General features: G+C 44.5%; 1 protein-coding gene across 1 annotated transcript in view; it reads right to left on the bottom strand.

Annotated features, from left to right (window-relative positions):
• The window catches only part of LOC119958280 (deleted in malignant brain tumors 1 protein-like), a 135,843-nt gene that overhangs the window by 55,931 nt on the left and 63,320 nt on the right, over nucleotides 1–16,592 (bottom strand). Inside the window, exons 6-9 of the mRNA XM_038786712.1 lie at nucleotides 11,908–12,222; nucleotides 6,286–6,585; nucleotides 3,634–3,918; nucleotides 1,360–1,674 (exon numbers count right to left, since the gene is read on the bottom strand). Coding sequence (XP_038642640.1) covers nucleotides 1,360–1,674; nucleotides 3,634–3,918; nucleotides 6,286–6,585; nucleotides 11,908–12,222 — 1,215 coding nt within the window. The remainder of the gene's footprint in view (nucleotides 1–1,359; nucleotides 1,675–3,633; nucleotides 3,919–6,285; nucleotides 6,586–11,907; nucleotides 12,223–16,592) is intronic.

The raw sequence follows: 16,592 nt of genomic DNA on the forward strand, positions 1-16,592 counted from the left end.
TGTCCGACCATTCTGTTAGAGTTCATGGAGGGGATTAGAAGGAAGTTAGACAAAGGAGAACCAGTGGACGTGATTGATCTAGATTTCCAAAAGGTATTTTACAAGGTGCCACATCGGAGGTTGTGAAATCAATTAGGAGCCCATTATGGTCAGTGTAAAATACTGGCATGCATAGAGAATTGGCTGGCTCGCAGAAGGCAGAGAGTTGGGGGGGGGCGGTTATTTTTCAGTATTGCAGGCGGTGACTAGTAGTTTCTCTCAGGTGTCGGTGTTGGGAACATTTGTCCTCAGTGGAGGGGTCAGTAACCAGGCGCTATGTCTTCCAGGTAACGGACGGCATTTCATCCTCAAGGGAGATTTGAGGAATAACATTTCCATCCAGAGGTGGTAGGAACCTGGACTTGGCTAACATTAGGAATGGTCGAGCCGTGAATCATCAGAACATGGTAGATTCATTCGGATCAGCACTTGAAACTCCATATCTAACAAGGCTACGGGACGAAAAGGTGGAACAATGGATTTGAATGCATTGATTCTTGATGGAACCGACATGATTAGTTGAAGGGCAACATTGTGTGCTGTGGAACGCGAGACTCAGTAACAGTAATGCTGTCTTCCATTCCCTCAATGAAACGTGCCGTCCGCAACTATTGAAGTTGTTTCAATTCTAAAACACTCTGTAATCGTGTGTGTAAGTGTCTCCAATGACAGGTAGATGGTGCAAATACTTACTCGCTGCTGGTAACTACCAAGATATTGTGCCAATGGCACAATTCCTATTCGGCACTTTTGCTTCACCAGATTCATATCCACCATCGTTACTTGCTTCCTTGGGGTAAAAACTAGTACTGAGCAATGATCTCATACAGACGCTATACGAGTCCTACACTTATGGACCATCAAGTCTATTTTATCAATTTCTCTTTAGGTACTGAAGATATTACAACTCCGATAGTTATTATAATATTTGGTATGTATCTGGCCACATGTTTCCCTGACTGGTTCTCGCTATCTGAGGTCATGTGTAAAAATCAGAGAACAAACAGAGTTTTCAGCGCACGTAACTTTGACCTGGTCCTAAACCCTTGTTTACTTCGTTGGTCCTTCGTTAACCAAAACGGATGCCTACAAATGTGAAGCCATGATGTGGAGATGCCGGCGTTTTACAGGGGTGAGCACAGTAAGAAGTCTTAGAATACCAGGAACACCGGTCCTTCCTCAGGTGAATTAACCTGAGGAAGGAGCAGTAGTGCGAAAGCTAGTGATTTTTAAAAAACCTGTTGGAAGTAAACCTTGTGTTGTAAGACAGTACAAATGTAAAGTTTGCGTTTTTTTTGGATTGGGCGGATGTCCCCTTACCTGGATTGCAGATCACGCCCGCATCTTCCTGGTGGCCACAGTTCTCTCTGCCCCACCCTGAGAACGAGCAAGACCAGAGGAAACGCTCTGTGCCCCCGCAGGCCACGTCGTCCATCCAGGTCTTCCCAGTTCCTTTCCCGAAGTGGGCGCTCCCGGGGGCCGACAGGGCGGCACCGCAGCCCAGCTGACTGCAGACCACTCTAGCGTCCAGAGGGTCCCAGCTGTCGTCGCAGACGGTCCCCCATTCTCCATTGTAGTAAACCTCCACTCTGCCGGAGCAGCGATGGGTGGCATTCACCAGTCTCAGCCGAGGCCCTGAAATAACAAGAAGAACATCTTATCATGCTGAAGTCTATGTGATTAATTCCCCTACCTCTTTCTGCTTTCTCATCATATTAAATGTCCTTTTTTTCGCATCCATGTGATGCGTTTATTGTAAGATTTTCCGAGTTGCTCTGTTTTTCCAAATTCATTTCCGGGATGAGGTTGAGGGTGTCTGGACCAGCAATTATTCCCCATCACTAGTTATCGCTTTGGAAGAGGAGGTAAGCCGCATTCTTAAATAGCTACAGTCTATGCGGTGTAGGTATGCCCATTGTGCTGTTTGGCAGGGAGTTCTAGGAGTTGATCCCCGCCATTTTGAAGGAACGGCGATATAACATAATTTACCCTGCAGAAGGAGGTCATCCTGGCTAGCGAGTCTGCACCGGCCCTTGGAAAGAGCACCCTACTTAACTCCACGCCTATGTCGTTTCTCCTTAATCCGGTGACCCTACAGAACGCTTTGAGCACTAAGCAGAAATTGATTATGGTCAATCATACTCACCATCACATCTTGGACTGTGGGTGCAAATCAGAGCACTCGGGAGGAACCCACGCCGACAGGGGGAGAAAGTGCAAACTCCACGCGAACATTCTCCCGAGGCTGTAATTGGAAGCGGTAATCGCCAACTGTGCGGCAGACCTGCTAACTACTGTGCCACCGTGCCAGCCAAGAATATATTTCCACAGTCAGTATGGTGAGAGATTCAGAGGAAACATCCAGGTGACGGAGGTCTCCTGGATCTGCTCCCCTTGTCTTTCTGATGGTCGCCGTATTGGGTTTGGAAGCTGCTGCAAGGAGTCTCTGAACTGTATCTTCTCAAAATTACACACGGCTGCTACTGTGTGTCTCCGGTGGAGGGATTGAATGGTTGCGGAAGAAAGAGCAGTCCAACGGGGCTGCTTTCTCCTGGGTGGTGTCAAGTTGTTAAATATTGTTGGATCGCCACTCATGCACTGACAAGTGCATTGTTACTGATGAACAGGCGTTCGGGAATCGGGATTTGAGCTAATTTCCGCAATATTATGGTCTTTGATAAGCAGAAATTTACAAGGCAGATGTTAGTTTTCGCTCTTTCATGGGGATGTGGGTGTCACTGGCTGCGCCAAGTTTCATTGCCCAAACCTAATTTCTATTGAACTGAGTCACCTGCGAGTGGCTTCAAAGGAGGGCCCAGACCACCTGAGGAAGGCATATTTTCTTCACCAAAGAACATCGTTAATCTGCACACTTGTGGACACGAAGGGGCAAATTAACAGAATTAATCCATCTAACCTATACATCTGTGGACAAGAAGGCGCAATTTTATCCTGGAAAGTCCACCGACTGTCCAGATTTCTGTACGCCAAAGGGCAATTAATCAAGGTAAATCCATTTTACCTCAATGTTCCTCAGCAGAATGAGAATAGTAATCACGTCGAAGACACAGATCCTGCACAACTCCGTGTCAATTTTAGAATGGCCAATCCACCTAACCTGCAAATCATTGGAAACGAAAGGGCAATTTTATCATGACAAATCTACCTAACCTTCACATATTTGAAAACGAATTGACACTTTAACGTGGCCAGTACACGTACAAAGCTCACATTTGGACACTGAGGAAAAAGTTCCCATGCAAATTTGCAACTGTATGCCCAAGGACATGGGTTTCCGGAAATTGAGTGCGTGAGTTGGCCTAGATACGGTGCCCTATATCGGAGGTCGGTGCAGACTCGATGGGCTGCACTCTAATGTTTATATTTTAAATTCCATTACAACTCTGCCATTGCGGTACACTTTCTGCTCTTGCTCCAATGTATTCGATTTCATGGAAAAACCTAAATTCCGGAGTACAAATTGATTCATATTACGGGGTGGAGTTTGACACATCTACCTGTATAAAATAGTAAAACATCCAGGCAAACTTCAGGAACTTTAAGTATTACTGAACAACGGTAGATCTGACTCACGTGTGATAGTTATTTCAAGTGGTCGACTCAGTGGAGAACTCTGCCATCGACCAGACACCTGCTTCCGATAGGAACACGTGTATCTCCCCTCGCTGCTGATGGTAATGTTCCGAATAGTGTAGCTGAGGGACTGCTGGTTGCTGGTGCTGTTGGTGACAGACGTTGGGCCTGTAAAGAGCTCTAAGCGGCCAGCCATTTCCCCACTTGGAAGTGTGCACACAATAGTGACTGTTTCTCCTGCAACATAGGCTGGGGAAGCAGGGCTGGCAGAAATCGTTGGAGGATCTGAAACAATAACCACAGCAAGATTAATTTCAGTAAGTTTAGCTGCTGGATTAAGTAAACTGGGAGAACAGTAAGATCAGTTTATATTTCAATCAACTCTCCTCTATTTTGGTCATCATTTTGCTTCCCTTCCCCCACGAATATGGTATTTCTTTCACTTTTTTCAAAATGGATGAGATCCTTACAGCTTTTCAGGGCTTCGCATTTCCATTGTCCATCCGAAAGTGCAGCTAAAATCTGCCCGCTCCCCTGTCATATACATAAAGGCAATCTCACCATTGGGTACTAAGGTGCAGGTTTCCTTGGCCAATTAATCTGATGTGCACATTTATGGACAATAAGAATGTATGTTCGCACGGCTAACCCACCCAATCTGCACAACATGGGGGACTAATGGGCAATTTAATTGTGTTCTATCCACCTAAACTGAAGGCCTTTTTACTGTGGGTGGAAACTGGAGACCCACGCAAGACATGGTAAGCAAGTGCAAACTGCAAACACACAGTGTAGACGGAGAGGTAGTATTGAGGATGCAGGCGGGCTTAAGAATGACTTGGACAGACTTGGACAGTTGGCAAAGAAGTGGCAGATGGAATACAATGTGGAAAAGTGTGAGATTATGCACTTTGAAAAGTGGAATGGAAGCAGAGGCTATTTTCCACATGGGATATGCTTAAGAAATCAGAATAACGAAGGGACTTGGGAGTTATTGTTCACGATTCTCTTAAGGTTAACGTGCAGGTTCAGTCGGCAATTAGGAAGGCAAATTAAATATTAGCATTCATGTCGAGAGGGCTAGAATACCAGACCAGGGATGCACTTCTGAGGCGATATAAGGCTCTGGTCAAACCCCATTTCGAGTATTGACAGCAGTGCTGGGCCTCGTATCTAAGGAAGGATGTGCTGGCCTTGGAAAGGGTTTAGAGGAAATACACAAAAATGTTCCCTAGAATGAAGACCTTGTTCGTATTAGGAACGCGTGAGAACTCTGGGTCTGTACTCGTTGGAGTTTAGAAGATTGGGGGGGGAGTCTTTTTGAAACTTACAGGACACAGCGGGGCCTGGATAGAGTGGACCTGGAGAAGATATTTCAATTTGTAGGAAAACTAGCACCAGAGGACACCATGTCAGAGTAAAGGAACGATCCTTTAAAACAGAGAAAAGGAAGAATTTATTTAGCCAGATGCTGGTGAATCTGAGGAAATTTATGCCACAGAACGCCGTGAAGGCCAATCACTGAGTGAGTTTCAGACAAGGTAGATATTTTTTTGAATAATATGTGCATAAGGGGTTATGTGGAGAATGCAGGAGAACGGGGATGAGAAAATATCAGCCATGATTTAATGGCGGATCAGACTCGAAGGTCCGAGTGAACTAATTCTGCTCGTATGTCTTTTAGACTCTGAGTTCCCCAATGTGGGAACTCTCCGCGTGTCCCTGGCGCAGTGAGATAGAAGTAGTCACGACGAGGGAGCCCTCGTGGCATGCACTTAAGCAACTTTAGAACTTGAACTGTACCGCCCATTTAATTCTTTATTTTTTGCCAGACGCCTGTCTATTTCCTAATTATAGTTGTTTTGTTGCTTGGAGGCAGAAATGTCCTCAATGCTGCTGTTAAGACTTAGTCTCATTAATGGTGACATGGATCTCAAATCGACAGTCATAAGTCAATTACTAATCGTTGTTTAACGTATTTCATGTGACATGGGAGTCGCTTGTTGAACATGCATTCATTGCCCATCCATCATTGCCCCTTGAAGCGAACACTTTAAGAGTTATATCGTAATGCTGTATGGATCTGGAGACGCAGATAGGACAGGCCAGTTTTGAAAGGCAGATTTTATTCCTTTAAGTGAATCAGAGAGATTGCGTCAGTCAATCGATGGTCGCCCCACTGTCATAATTCGATCTTTGAATCCAGAAGTTTATTCAATTCGCATTCCACCATTAGACACGGCGGAATTCGAACCTGGTTCCCAGTGCCTTAATCAGGGTGATGCCAAGTCCATTACTCCAGTGCCTTACCTTCAGTGAAGGGCGTATTCGGCCTGTACCCGGCTCTGGCCTCCATGCAACTCCAAACACACTCCAATGGGCATCACCAGAACTGAGCTCGACACTGACATAGAAAAACCATTCCGTCCAAGACTAACTTGATGATGGACAACACATTGGTGGCTTTGCCGTTGCTGCTGACATTCCCCTAAAGAAATTAGGAATAATGTCCACCGAAATCGATGTATACCTTCTTCCCTGTATTGAGTTACATGGTGTCCGAGACTCCCGGATTTTGTCAGACTCAAATATAAAGCACCTTCATCCAACATCATCAATGACAAAAGCAAAATAAAGTACAGGGTCACTTACTTAATACGCGGATTATCAGAGCCTCGCTGGCAGTGAAGGAAATCCACAAGCCAGACACATCCCTTTCATAGAGGCAGCTGTAATTTCCTCTAATATCGGCACTTATATTACGGAGTGTAAAAAAAACAGCGAACTTGTTGGGGATGAGATGCTGTACTTTAATGGCATTTGAATCTTTCATCAGTTTGAATCTGCCCTGTACGTAACTATTCGGAGCTGTGCATGTGATTCTGATAGAACCACCTGTCATGTGTACTGGAATGTCCGGATCCTGAAAGATGGTGGGCCGCTCCGAAGCATCTGAAATGAACACGACATAGTAACGTTATTAAAACTGGCATCTACAGAAATGGCCGTCGGTGTTAATCTCCGTTAATGCAAAAATTGTCATATTTGCACAATCACTTCGATGGTATGAAAACGTTTAACATTAGAAGCATTTTTGAGGCTTAAGCTGACATAAGCTATCACAAGCTCTTTTAAATACGGAGGGCAGACTGAAAGCGGGAAATATGAGAACGGAGGTGATCAGTTCAGGACTGAGGGTGTGAACCTAAATGCGCGCAGTATATGGAACAGAGTTAATTAGTTGGTTGTGCGCATTGAAATTGACTAGTACGATGTTATGGGCATCACAGACACGTGGCTGCAAGGGGACCAGGTGTTGGATCTAAATATACATCAACATGTGTCCTATCCAAAGGACAGGCAGTAGGGCAAATGGTACGGGTTGCACTGTTAGTAAGGAATTAAGTTGTATCGATAGATGCTCAGAAGGTATAGCATCTCTGTGGGTCGAGTTCAGGAATGGCAAAGACAAAAAGATGGGAGTTATGTACAAAACCCCAAGCAGTCGTCAGGAAGTGGGGCAAGAAATAAATCAGGAGATAGAAAAGGCATGTAAAAAGGCGATATTACAATAATAGTGGGGGACTTCAATATGGAGGAAAACTGGGAAAATCAGGTTGATAGTGGATCCCAAGAAAATAAATTTGTGTACTGCCCAACATGTTTTTTGAAGCAGGTTGTGACAATGCCGTCGATTAGAATAAGAATTTAAACAGTATAGCACAGAACAGGCCCTCGATGTTGTGCCGAGCAATGATCACCCTACTCAAGCCCACGTATCCACCCTATACCAGTAACCCAACAACCCCCATTAACCTTATTTTTTTTAGGACACTATGGGCAATTTAGCCTGGCCAATCCACCTAACCCGCACATCTTTGGACTGTGGGAGGAAACCGGAGCACCCGGAGGAAACCCACGCACACACGGGGAGGACGTGCAAACTCCGCACAGACAGTGACCCAGCCGGGAATCGAACCTGGGACCCTGGAGCTGTGAAGCATTGATGCTAACCACCATGCTAACGTGCTGCCCCCGATTAAACAGGAAATTCTGGATTCGGCAATTTGTAATGAGGTTAACATGATTTGGAAACTAAAGGTACTGGGATCTGCTGGCGTAGTGTTCTTGTGACTGGACTAGTAACCCAGAGACACAGAATAATGATCTGGTGATCAGTGTTCTAAATCCACCACGGCAGGTTGTGCAATTACAACTCTATATAATATCTGGAATTAAAAGTCTAATGATGAATATGAACTATTGTCGGTTGTCGGAAAAACCCACCTGATTAAATGACCTTAAGGTAATGACATCTGCCTTCCTTACCTACCTAGTCTGGCCGACATGTGACTCTAGACTCACAGCAACACTTGTGTCCACTGAAATATACTCTCAGTTGTATTCAAACAAATTACTCGGATGCTGGAATCTGAAACGTAAGAGAAAATGCTAGAAAATCCCAGCAGGTCTGGCAGCATCTGTAGGGAGACAAAAGAGCTAACCTTTCGTGTCCAATGACTTTGAAAAAGAGTCATCGGACTCGAAACGTTAGCTTTTTTCTCTCCCTACAAATGGTGGCAGACCTGCTGAGATTTTCCAGCATTTTCATTTTCGACTCAGTTGTATTCAACCGCTATCAAACGGAAGGTACTTGGAAATAACCTGCTCACGGCCACGCAGTTTGAGATCTGCCAGGGCCACTTACCCCCAACCTCAGCACAGGCTTGGTTGGAAAATGGTCAAAAGAGATGAATCTCAGAGGTGACATCAAGGCAGTATTTGACCGAATATGGCATCATGGAGACCTACCACGCTGGAGTAAATGAAAATCAGTGAGAATCAGAGGAAACTGGTTGGAGTCATACCTGGCACAAAGGAGGATAGTTGTGATGGTTGGATATCGATTGTCATATCTCCCGTACGTTACTGCAAGAGTTCCTCATGGTGGTTTCCACGGTCCAACCATTTCCAGTTGCTTCATCAATGACCATCCTTCCATTCTAAGAGATGTCTTAAGATGACTGCGCAATGTTCAGCACCATTCCTGACCGCTCAAATAATGAAGCAGTCAATGTCCAAATGCAGCAAGAACTGCACAATGTCCAGATTTAGGCTGACAAGTGAAAATTACTTTGCGCCGCACAGGTGGCAAACAATGACAATCTCTGGCAAGAGCATGTCTAAACATCAGCCCTAGACGTTCAATGGCATGAATATTACTGAATATCCGACAATCAACATCCTGGGGGTCACCGTTACCAGAAAGAGAACTGGCCGGGTCACATTAATACGGTGGCTGCCAGGGCAGATCAATAGCTGGGAAAGCAAAGGCGAGTAACCAGGCTCCTTGAACCCGAAAACCTGCACACCATCTACAAGGCACAAGTCAGGAGTGGAATGGAATACCCTCCACTTGTCTTGATTTGTGCATCTCCAACAACAATGACGAAGCTTGACACCATCCAGGCGAAAGCAGCCCGCCTGATTGCTCAACCTTCCTCAGACATTCAAATCCGACACCACCAATGTACTGTAGAAACCGTGTGTACTATCTGCAGGATGGGCTGCAGTAACTCACCAAGCATCACAAGATAAAACATTTTAAACTACGACCACTACCATCTAGGAGGACAAGAGCAGCAGATTCACTGGAACCACACCACCTGGAGGTTCCCCTCATTGTCACTAACCTCCATGACTTGGAAACATATCGCCGTTCCTTCGCTGTCGCTGAGAGGAAATACAGGAACGTTCTCCCGAAGAGCACACAGCGTGTACCTGTCCCTGAACGACTGCAGCGGTTGAAGAAGGAATCTCACCACCACCTTTGGCGGGAAACTAGGAATGGTCAGTAAATGCTGGCCGAACCAGTGACTCCCACAATCCGTCAACGAATGAAAAAAAAAGGTGAAGGAACTCTCAGGGGAAAGTGACCACAATATGATATAATTTAGTTGGCAGTTTGAGAGGGAGAAGTTGGAGTCAGATGGAACGGTATTACAATTAAATAAATGTAATCAGAAATACATGAAAGATATGCAGGCCATAATTACTTGGATGTGGAGACGAGGAGGTAAACCAGTTCAACAGCAATGACTGGAGTTTTGGGAGTTATTCGGGCGGCACAACAGAAGTTCAGCCCAAGGAGGAGGAAACATGCGAAGTGGAGGAGAAGGCGTACATGCTGACGAGGAAATCAAGGACAGCATAAAAGATAAAGCAAAAGCATATAAGATAGTGCCAATTAGTGGGCAGACAGTTAATTGGAAAGCATCTAAAAGCAAGCCGAGTACAATGAGGGTGGAGAATCTGAAATATAAGAGTATGGTGAAATCAAATTAAAATGAAAATCGCTTATTGTCACGAGTAAGCTTCAGTGAAGTTACTATGAAAAGCACCTAGTCGCCACATTCCGGCGCCTGTTTTGGGAGTCTGGTACGAGAATTGAACCGTGCTGCTGGCCTGCCTTGGTCTGCTTGAAAAGGCTGCGATTTAGCCCAGTGTGCTAAACCAGCCCCAGGTAGCTGGTAATATTAAATAACTAATATAGGAAGTTTGTTTTTCAAAATATAAAATGTAAGAGCGAGACAAGAATGGACATTGGGCCACTGGAAAATGTGACTGTAGAAGTAATAATAGGAAACAAAGACATGTCAGAGGAACTGAATAGTTACTTTGCATCAGTCTACACAGTGGAAGAGACCAGTGGGGTACAGAAACTCCAGGAGACTCAGGGGACAAAGAGGTCATCACTCAGGAGAAGGTGCAGGGGAACGTAAAGGACTGCAGTGGATTAATCGCCTGGACGGATGGACAACACCCCGGGGTTCTTAAGGAATAGTTGAGGAGATTGTGAAGGCATTGATGGTGATCTTTCAGGAATGACTGGAGTCAGGGAAGGTCCCACCGGATTGGGAAATGTCGAATGTAACACCACAACTTAAGCAAGGAGGATGGCAGAAGACGGGAAATTATAAGCCGGTTAGCCTGACTTCGGTCATTGGTAAGAGTTAAGAGTCCATTGTTAAAGATGACATCGCGGACTATTTGAAATTGCAGGATCAAATAGGACTGAGTCAGCACGGCTTTGCCAATGGGAGGCCATGCCGGATAAATCTGTTAGAGTTCATTGTAGACGTTAGAAGGGAGATAGACAAAGGAGAGCCAGTGGACGTGATACATTTAGATTTCCAGAAGGCCATAGTCAAGGTGCTGCCTAGGAGACTGTTAAATAAGTCAAGAGCCCATTGTGTTCAGGGTAAGATATCGGCATAGCGAGAGAATTGTGTGGCTGGCAAATGGCAGCGAGTGGGGATAAAGGGGTCTTTTTCAGGACACAGCTGGTGACTAGTGGTGCGCCTCAGGAGCCGAACTGGGAAACGTTCTCCTCAGCAGATGAGTCAATAATCAGGGGGACATAGATTACAGATAAGGGATGGAAAATTCGAGGGAGATTTAAGAAAGTTTCCCCAAGGGGACGGTGGGCATCCAATTGTTTGCCTTTCGGAATGGTCGAGACATGATTCGGCGGAATATTTAAGAATTGTTTGGATGAACACTTGAAACTCCCTGCCGAACACGCCTACGGGACGAAGAGTTGGAAAATCGGATTATAATACATCGGTTCTTGATCAAGAACATAGGTTCTTGATAGTCTGCACGAACATGATGGATCGATGGACCACATTTTGTGCTGTGAAACGCTACGACTGAGTGACAACAATGCTGGCTACCAATCCCTCAGTGAAACATGTCGTCTGCAACTACTGAAGTTATTTTAATTTTCTGTAGATGTGTTGGACGTGTCTCCTAAGACAGGTACACGGTACAAAATTTCCCCGCTGGTGATAATTATCCAGAAATAGTCCAAATGGCACGAACGCTTCTCGACATTTTTGTTTCTCCTGAATCATTTCCATCATCGCTACTCGCTTCCTTGGGCTAGAAAACTGCTAATGAGCAATGATTTAATGCTCACACTCTACGAGTGCAACAATATATGCCGCACTCTCTATGTTATATATTTCTCTAGAGGTTCTGCAGATAATGCAATGTCGGTAGTTATTATAATTATTTGGTATGTAGGTGTCCAAACCTTCCAGAGACACTTTCTCGCTATTTGAGTTCATGTGCAAAAATCTGACAACAATGAGTGTTTTCAGCGCCATTCAACTTTGAACAGGTGGACGCTGGTCCTTCGTAGAGCAAAGCGAAACAGTTGTCTACAAATGTGAACTTTTCGTGTTTTTGGATGGGCGGTTGTCCCCTTACCTGGATTGCAGATCACACCCGCATCTTCCTGGTGGCCACAGTTCTCCTTGCCCCACCCTGAGAACGAGCAAGACCAGAGGAAACGCTCTGCCCCCCCGCAGGCCACGTCGTCCATCCAGGTCCTCCCGGTGCCTTGCCCGAAGGCGGCGCTGCCGGGGGCCGACAGGACGGCGCCGCAGCCCAGCTGTCTGCAGACCACTCTGGCGTCCTGAATGCCCCAGCTGTCGTCGCAGACCGTCCCCCAATCTCCATTGTAGTAAACCTCCACTCTGCCGGAGCAGCGATGGGTGGCATTCACCAGCCTCACCCGCGGCCCTGAAATAACAAGAAGAATATCTTACTGCTGATTCCTGCCTCAAGTGTACCCTGAGAAGAGTTAGTCTGATTAATAACCGTCCTTGTTACTGCTTATCATTGCAGCAATGTTGCTTCTGAATGCAGGGGGACAAATGTATTAAACGCCCCTTTCTCCAATCCCATTTCATGAACCTATTGGGAGATTGATCAAGTTGATGTTTATTTGTATAAATCCATTTATAGTATGTGGTCGTGGATGATTGGTGATGCAGATTCTTGGACTGCTCCGGTGCACGTGTTTCAGGTGCACCCAATGTGCTGTTTGGAATACAGTTCCAGGATGTAATCTCTGTGACACTGAAGGAACGGCAGAAAACAATCCAAGTCAGGATGATGAGTTGCTCACGGGGAACCTTCAGGTGCTGGTGGTCCCACATATGTGCTGCCCGTATACTTCCAGATAGTCTTGATAATGGGTTTGGAAGATGCTGTATAAGAAGCCGTACTGAGTTGCTGACGTGCATCTTTTAGACAATCCACACGGCTGCTGCTGTGGGTCGGAGGTAAAGGGATTGAATGATTATGGAATTGGTACAAAATAAAATGGGGCTGCTTGGACCTGGGTGGTTTTAAGCTTATTGATGGTTGTTGGATGCAGTCAAGTGGATATTATTCATGACTTTTAGGTGGTATGCAGGTTTGGGGAGTGAGGATGTGAGCTACTCGCCGCAGGATTCCTAGCCTCTGCTGCACAGTAATTTACAAGACAAATATTTATTTTTACTCTTTCACGAGGATGTTGGTGTCACTGTCTGCGGCAGGATTTGTTGCCCATCTCTAATGCCAATGAACCGAGTTACCCACCAGGCCACTGCATAGAGCAGCTGGGAATCAGCCACATTGTGGTGGGACCACAGTGAAATGTGGACCATACAAGGTAAGGAAGGCAGATTTTGTTCGCAAAAGAATATCGTTAACATGCACATTTTATGACACGATGGCTCAATTTCAACATGTCCAACCGACATATCCTGCAATTCTCTCAACACTGTCATGTGATTGCCCTTTAAGAAATATTTAGTCTCTCATCACGAGATCTGTAGCACATTGGGCAGCGGTTGTGAAGTCAGAGGGGTTTCAGTTCAGTTTGACAGCGTTCGACTGCAGAAGATGAAATACGTGCTTTTTTTCTGGTTATCCTATGTTTGCATTTCAAAGTTTGCTCCAGAAAAAAAACACATTTGGTCTGGCTAACGTCCTTAGTAACTATACAGATGGTTGCTTTCCGGAGGTATTTTGAATCTGCTGGTTGGACCTGCATCTGAATATCAAAAAAATAACTAGTACCATTCAAGTGAGAAAACCGTGTGCTAGTTGACGCCCTTAAAAAGGGGCTTTGGTTTAATTGGATCTTTTTATTGAATTGCAACAGCTAAGGGGGAATTCAGTTAGTGTTATGCATTGGTTACTGTGACCTCGTGTTGTCTTTATGTTTGTAATTAGTAAACATTATTTTTTTCTACAAATTTGGAGTATCCAATTATTTTTTTTCTAATTAAGGAGCAAATTAGCATTGTCAATCCATCTCACCTGTACATCGTTGGAAACTAAGAACAATTTTAGCACGGCCAATCCACTTAGCCTGCAGATTATTGCGCAGTAAGGGTCAATTTTAACATGGTCAAGCTCCCTAACCTGGACAGATTTGGACAATATAGAGCAACTTATCATGTCCAATCCGCCTAACCTGCTCATATTTGGACACTAAGGTGCAATTTCACTTGCAAAATTGACCCTTCGAGACAACGATGGGAATCACATAATCATAGAATCAAAGAATTTACAGTGCAGGAGGAGGCCATTCGGCCCATCGAGTCGGCACCGGCTCTTACAAAGAACATACTACTCAAGCCTACGTATCTATCCTGTTTTCGAAACCCAGTAACCCCCACTTAAACATTTGAACAGTAAAGGCAATTTAGCATGGCCAATCGACGTAAGCCACACATCTTTGGACTGTGGGAGGAAACCGGAGCACCCGGGTGAAACCCACGCGGACATGGAGAGAAGGTGCAGACACCACACATTGACCCAGCTGGGAACCGAACTTGGAAACCTGGAGCTGTGAAGCAACTGTGCTGACCAGTATTCCGCTGTGCTGCCTATGGAAGGGAACCTACGCAAGGAGTGAGAGAACGATGGAGCAAGGAAAAAAGCAAAAGGTGGAAAAGTGAATCAGAAAAGTTATAGGTGGAGAAACCAAGGACAAAATTCAAACAGGGCAGTAGAGAAAAATATTAGGAGCAAGACAAGCATTGTGAAAAAGACAAACTTAAAGGCGCTGTGCCTTTATGCAAGGAGCATTTGCAATAAAGCGAATGAACTAATCGCGCAGGGAGATATAAATGTGTATGCTATGATTGGTATTACGGAGACATGGCTGCAGGGGGGAACAGGGATGGGAACTGAATGTCCCAGGGTTCTTAGTATTTAGGAAGGACAGGCATAAAAGAAAAGGTGGTGGCGGGACACTGCTGGTTAAAGAGGAAATTAACACAATAGTGACAAAGAATATTAGCTCTGACTATGTGGAATCTGGTGTTAAACGAATTGATGCTGTGGTATGAAGAGACAAAAATCCAGCTCCTTTTCACAAACACCTTTCTTGCACTTTAACAGACTCTGCACTAAACTAAATCATCACATCATAAGATCCAGAGTCCACCTAAAGCCCCTTTACATATCAGTGTCAATCATTGAACACTTAACATAAATGAGACAATCATTGAACACTTAACATAAATGAGACAATCATTGAACATTTAACATAAACGAGACAACTAATTGCAATGTCTCTTAACCCATTACTTAACAGACTCCCCTTCCTTAGAGAAAAAAAACAATTAGGTGAAAACAACATTTCGAGAAACTAAAATTTCAGTAAACTAAAACACACACCTGATTCCTCCTTTTTTAAGTCGAAGAAAAAAAAACATTCACAGAAACTGGCGCCCTTCATTCACAATCATTGTTTCTGTGAACTTGCCCCTCTTTTCGTGAAACAGTCTGACAGTTGATAGCTACTGTCAACCCATTCAATTTTTGTTATTTTCCCTCTGTCCAACAACTGCTTTAAACTTGCGATGTCTATCCGTAACCTCTTTTCATTGACACTTTTTGTAGAGTGCACATTTTCCCACTGGGATTTATTGTCAATGTGACAGTCAATAGGTATATTACGCAAATACCCTAATCCCAAAATTTCTGTCATAATCTGACTTATATAAAAGGCCATATCCACCGCTTCCACTGAGCTTATCGTCTCAGCAGCCAAAGTGGTTTTGACCACTCTACTTATTTTCTTTGTTTCCCACACAAGAAGGCAACATTTACCATTGTTCCCCAAAAGCAAAATTATAAAACCTCCTGCGCTTGAAAGTCCATCACTTAAATTTGCATAGGAGGCATCGCTATAAACTATGAGTTTCAAATGCCTAGGATCACCATAACAGGTAACTTCAAAACACACCCCTGCATTTTTAGTTTGGCCAACACTTTATTTGCTCTCATTATGTCTTCCACTTTGGGATCATTCATCTTTGTACTCAACTCTAAAACATCAAAACTCACGTCTGGTCTAATCTGTCTTCCTAACTTGTTCAGATGCCCAATTAAACTTCCCAGTTGCTCTTTTTCTGTCTCCGAAAACATTGCGTCTTTTTGTGAAACCCGGCCACGACTAATTGCTATTGGGCTGGTGCTTTCCAAGTAAGATTGCTGACGTAAAGTTGCCCCTAATTGAGTCTGTCCGATTTCCAAACCAATATATTTAAATGCACCTGAAGCATGACTTCCAACTCTGAATTCTTTCCTCAAACCAGAGATTACAATGGCTTCAAAATCACTAGTCCCACCCCACAAAAAATCATCAACATGCATCGTGAAGATGACAGCAAGATGTCCTTTATAATGCCAGTAAAACATTGCAGGATCTGCTTTCAACTGGCAACAGCCTAACTTTAACAAGACTGACCTGACCGAAAAGTACCACACGCAAGGTGCATCATTTAATCCATATGCACATTTGTTCAACTTCCACAGTACCCCTTCTGTGTTAGCTGCTTCTTTAGGATGACGGAGAAAAATGTCTCTCTGGAGCTGATGCCCCTGAAAATAGGCAGCTTTTATATCTATAGATTTGCTTTGCCATGCCTTTGTGGCTAATAGAGCCAAGGAGATCTTTAAAATAACCTTTCCTGCTGTAGGTGAATCTACCCTTAAGTCCTGATCGTGTAAGCTTTCTTCAAATCCCCTTGCCACAGGCCTGCCCTTTGCTTTATAAGTTCCATCTGGAAGAACCTTTTCTGTACAAATTCATCTGTGGGATA

The sequence above is a fragment of the Scyliorhinus canicula genome, chromosome 29 (genome assembly GCF_902713615.1).
Source record: "Scyliorhinus canicula chromosome 29, sScyCan1.1, whole genome shotgun sequence".
NCBI classification, from domain to species: domain Eukaryota; kingdom Metazoa; phylum Chordata; class Chondrichthyes; order Carcharhiniformes; family Scyliorhinidae; genus Scyliorhinus; species Scyliorhinus canicula.